The following is a 5,387-nucleotide window of genomic DNA, read 5'->3' on the forward strand; positions in this document are numbered from 1 at the left end:
TATCTATCTAATTGCCTATCTATCTATCTATCTATCTAATTGCCTATCTATCTATCTATCTATCTAATTGCCTATCTATCTATCTATCTATCTAATTGCCTATCTATCTATCTATCTATCTAATTGCCTATCTATCTATCTATCTATCTAATTGCCTATCTATCTATCTATCTATCTAATTGCCTATCTATCTATCTATCTATCTAATTGCCTATCTATCTATCTATCTATCTAATTGCCTATCTATCTATCTATCTATCTAATTGCCTATCTATCTATCTATCTATCTAATTGCCTATCTATCTATCTATCTATCTAATTGCCTATCTATCTATCTATCTATCTAATTGCCTATCTATCTATCTATCTATCTAATTGCCTATCTATCTATCTATCTATCTAATTGCCTATCTATCTATCTATCTATCTAATTGCCTATCTATCTATCTATCTATCTAATTGCCTATCTATCTATCTATCTATCTAATTGCCTATCTATCTATCTATCTATCTAATTGCCTATCTATCTATCTATCTATCTAATTGCCTATCTATCTATCTATCTATCTATCTATCGTTCTATCTATCTATCAAATTGTGTCTTTCTATATCTATCTATCTATATATCATCTATCTATCTATATATATATCATCTATCTATCTATATGGTAGACACATGAATAGAAAGCCATACAAGTCACCAATCTGTCCCACTATCCATCTATTTATCTGTCTCTGTCTATCTGTGTAATAGAAAAAGAAGCTTCCTAAGCCCAAATATAAATATTATGCAAAGAGGATTTCAGATTCACTCTAAAATGTATTAGAGTGCAATGGACAGTTTATGTTCGGAGAAAGCACAAAAGCCATCTGAACCAACTTTGCAATTTTCTTCTGAATCCATATGCTATAAAAGAAGGTACATGAATGGAGAGAGTTTTCAAGAGAAAGTGTTTTATTAGACTGCAGGAATACATTTTTTAATTATTCAGGCAAATGTGCAAAGGGTCCAATATTGAATCAATTACATTGCAATCACTTTTATCATAGTCATACCTAAAGAAAGCACAATACAAAATAGTTTGCGTTAGCAAATGTAAAATGTTAGTTTACAAAATTACATGTGCATTATGTGTGCAAAATCTCACATAAAATATTTTAGTAAGAAATACAGACATTATAAAATTAAATGTAATACGGATATTGTGGACAGATTTTTTTTTTAAATGGAAATTTCTTTTAAAGCAGTAATTAAATGTTACAATCATCAAACGTCTTTCAAGTGGCTGACCTTCTGAAGTCAACACACGATAAGAGAACAAAAGCACTTTGAAATGTTACAATAAATGATTTAAATTCTAAGGACACTTTAAAGAAATGTCTCAGCTGCAAGAGGTCTCGTTAATGTTCAGATTAACTCTAGTGGTCATCACCCTACAACTAACACAATACACATATCAGACGGCATCACCTTGGGCTAAATCTGAAATGATTTAATCGTTATGTGTTCCCCCCCCTCAGAATTATGAATTTATATCTCATAATTGAGAATTCAATGCTGACAGTTTTCCCCAGAATTATGAGTTTACATTTCAATTCTGGCCTTTTTTTTTCTTGGAATTGTGAGTTTACAATTCATAATTCTAACTTCTCACAATTGCAAGCTTAAACCTCACAATTCAGACTTATTTTTTCAGAACTGAGTTAATATATTACAATTGTAAGTTAATTAATTCTGATTTCACAATTCTGACATTTTTTCCTGTGAATTCTGACTTTTCAACTCCCTTGATTTATTCCTGCAATTGTGACTGTATATAACACAATTATGACTTTTCTTCCAATTGCATGTTTCTATCTCTCAATTCTGAGTTGATATCTTGCATTTCTGACTTTTTCCCCCCTCAGAACTGCAAGAAAACAAGTCAGAAATGTAAGATAAAAAGTTGCACTTATTTTTTTTTATCCTGTGGTGCAAACAGGCTTCCATAGCTTCTCGCTGATTGTTTGAAGAATAAAAGCTACATTTTAAAATGAGCCATTTCTTATTGACCACAATTACTTGCACATTATCACAGAAAAGATGTTAACAACATACTATTGGGATATTCCCGTAGACATGTACACAGCATTCATGTGCATGGAAATGTGGCCACTGTTCAAATATCAATTAGAACAGGATAATAACAAAAACACATATCATCTATACCGAGGACAAATGTACCCTTTTTGATTTTGCGTTAAAACATGGTACAGATTTGAACTACAGCACTCATGGCGACTCCTTAGAAGTTTGAAAATACCACCACTGAACTGATACAAAACAGCACAGCCCAATCTCGACTGTCACCCTTTCCCTAAAGACACATGCACAGACGCACACGCCGCCTGGGTCCCGCAGATTTCCAGAGAATTCTTCAGAGAACAGCGATAACGAGCAAGAGGAACAGCTTTCATCATCGACCGCACCTGGTGGAGTTGGCAGCTGTCTCCCACCCCCTCCAAAACACACCCAGTCCTGAGTACTACCCTCACTCACACACACACACACACACACACACTAACTGCATTGTCTTTGTACAGCTAACAAAAGCTTTGAAGTGTTCACTGTGCGTTTTCTGTCTAGAGACTAAAGATGGGAATCTGATTCTGATTCCTTAATGGTTCTGTTAATAGTTCTTTTAGTAATTTTGAAGCAGAAAGAATGGATAATGATTGGAAAACTAGTGTACTGCATTCACTACCCTCAGAAGCCTGTTGTCAAATTATGAAATAAAATGTAATGTATTATGCAATTCTTGGAAAAAACAACTTGTTCACATTTTATCTGTTCCTTTATCTCATCTAAAGTTATACCATTTATTTAGTTCAGAATTTAAAAACTGACACACTTTCAAATCAGTTTAATAGAAAATATCAATTTATCTATTCATTCTTTTTTTGTCTGCAAGGCATTTAAATCTCCAAAAGTAAAGTTTTTTTTTTTTTTTTTAGTTTTTTCAAAACTCTCTTGACAACTTCTAGGTAAAATGACAGCTACATTTATTTATTGAAATTCTAAATTTCAAATAATTTTAAATCATCTTTCTTGCATTCAAATTTGAATTGGATTCTGATTTAATTAGCACAGGTTTTCTATTTCTTTTTTAGAACTGATTGATTGTAGGCCTCATTGATCTGAGCTTACGCACCTCAGTTTTTAAAATGAATATTGCTAAAATTATCCACAAACAATGCTTTTTCACTCAAAATCTGAGGTGCATTCGCTTAGAACAAAAAGGCCTACGATCAGTCAGTTCGAAAAAAGATATACAAAATCTGTGCTGATTGAAAGAAAACAAGTTGACAAAAAGATTAAATCCAAGATTTGGTGAAAATACAGTATAACAAGACTTTTATAAGCAATTATTTTAAAAAGCCAGTCATTTTTTGACCAGGAACACCAAATTAGGTAAAGGATTTTGCAACACAAGGGTTAAAAACATTCTGAATTCAGTTCTGAATGACCCACAACCCTAAATGTAATCAAAGTCTGTGAAAAAGAAAAGGTTATAGCCGATTTTCACAGACTTTTTAAATCATGGAAATCGACAATTACACACTCAACCGTTGATTGCTGATTCTCACGCAAGATGCACGTTGATCATCATGACAACAGCAAAGGTGGTTCAAGGTGGCTCTGATACGTTCATCTGTTTTGCATATTTTATTGCTGTTTCTTCTGAATCGTTGCTGGAATGTAAACGTTCTAAAACCGGTAACAGAACCAAACATCCTTAAAACGATTCCCGATGTGGTATTTCTTTAAAAAATTTAACTGGTTCTGATTAAGTTTTTGATTCCCAACCCTATTAGAAACACATTCTCAAGTCAATGCATGCATCTAAAACATATGTGGGCAGATATACTGTATGCACACACACACACACACACACACATACGCTCACAGCTGGCCTTGAATGCATCCGTCATCTGTCTTCATATCACTCCATAAGGTCTTTGTCTTTTCTACCAGATACTACATCTCCCTCCTTCTCCTCCCCCTCCTTCTGGTGCTCCCTCTCTCCCTCCATCCCGTCATCTTCCTCCACTTCCCCTGGGTTCGGCAGACTGCTGTCCTCCCCCAGAATGTGGCACAGCTCTGCCAGCCGCTGCTGCATCTTGGGAATTCCCGAGAGCTGGGTCTCGAGTCGGAGCTTCTCGTCCTGCAGGGAAATACGCGTGGAGGCATCCAGCTTTTCAAAGCGCCAGCCGCCCTCGCCATCAAACTGCAGCAGGTGGGAGTGGTACTTCCTGTCAGCAGAGGAAGTTTAGTTTTATTTCAAAACAGAAATCTCTACTGTCATTTGATCAATTTAATGTGTCCTTGCTGAATGCAAGTATTATTTTCTTATAAAAAAAATCTAAACAGTCTTATGTTAATGTGTTCATGGATGCAATGTCATGATGAATGCTTAAATGATTCACCTGCTAACTTCCGCACACCCTTTCTCCATAACCCAAAGGCATGACATGATTCATCGTGGCTAGTTTTCTGATTGACTAAAAAAGCGTGGGCCGCTCCCTTGACTTTTTATTTTGCCTAGTGCGATCACAGCCACAGGTGTTTTCTCTCAGGGCACCCATTTGTGATTTTATGCGATGTATTCAGCACCTTTAACAACCCATTACTGCAGCTTTGTTGGATAACTAGTCTGGGTGGTCTGGCTTTTTCAGTGTTGTGAATATTACAGTATGTCTACATAGCACATCAAACTCCTACTTCAAAACAGCAAGAAAAATCCTGTTTTCCATCATATGAACCCTTTAATCTTATGTGTTTAGTTCCTGAACGGACATAAATACACTCCCACTAGCAATAAAGGAACTGCTCTTCATTTTCATACGACTGAAAACCCACCAGAGAGAAGGACGGTGTGTAATAGAGAGAAGAGCAATCCCAGCATCCTTTGCAGCTTCAAAGATTTTGCCTTCCACATCAATACTCACAGCACTCGTGCACTCATCCAGGAGTGCGTATTGAGGCCTGTTAGAGATAAACCAGAGATTTATCAGCTTTAAAGGGTTAGTTCACCCAAAAATGAAAATTAGCCAATAAATTACTCACCCTCAAGTCATCCTAGGTGTAAATGACTTTCTTCTTTCAGACGAATCCAGTCGGAGTTATATTAAAAATTGTCTTTGATCTTTCAAGCTGTTTAATGGCAATCAGTGGGTGTTGCATGCATCAGTCCAAAAGAAGTTAAATAAAAAGCGCCCATCCATAAAAAAAAATTTCTCACACGGCTCCGGGGGGTGAACAAAGGCCTCCTCTAGCTAATCCATGCGTTTTTGTAAGAAAAATATCCATATTCAAAACGTAATAATCACTTTAATGTAGCTTGCGC

At 35.7% G+C, this 5,387-nt stretch overlaps 1 protein-coding gene across 1 annotated transcript in view; it reads right to left on the reverse strand.

Annotated features, from left to right (window-relative positions):
* Positions 1 to 3,193: 3,193 nt before the first annotated feature.
* The window catches only part of LOC107727428 (ATP-binding cassette sub-family D member 1-like), a 21,276-nt gene continuing 19,082 nt past the window's right edge, over positions 3,194 to 5,387 (reverse strand). Inside the window, exons 9-10 of the mRNA XM_016537300.1 lie at positions 4,901 to 5,026; positions 3,194 to 4,293 (exon numbers count right to left, since the gene is read on the reverse strand). Coding sequence (XP_016392786.1) covers positions 3,984 to 4,293; positions 4,901 to 5,026 — 436 coding nt within the window. The 3' untranslated portion in view covers positions 3,194 to 3,983. The remainder of the gene's footprint in view (positions 4,294 to 4,900; positions 5,027 to 5,387) is intronic.

Source organism: Sinocyclocheilus rhinocerous, unplaced genomic scaffold, assembly GCF_001515625.1.
Source record: "Sinocyclocheilus rhinocerous isolate Xijiao unplaced genomic scaffold, SAMN03320098_v1.1 scaffold487, whole genome shotgun sequence".
NCBI lineage: Eukaryota > Metazoa > Chordata > Actinopteri > Cypriniformes > Cyprinidae > Sinocyclocheilus > Sinocyclocheilus rhinocerous.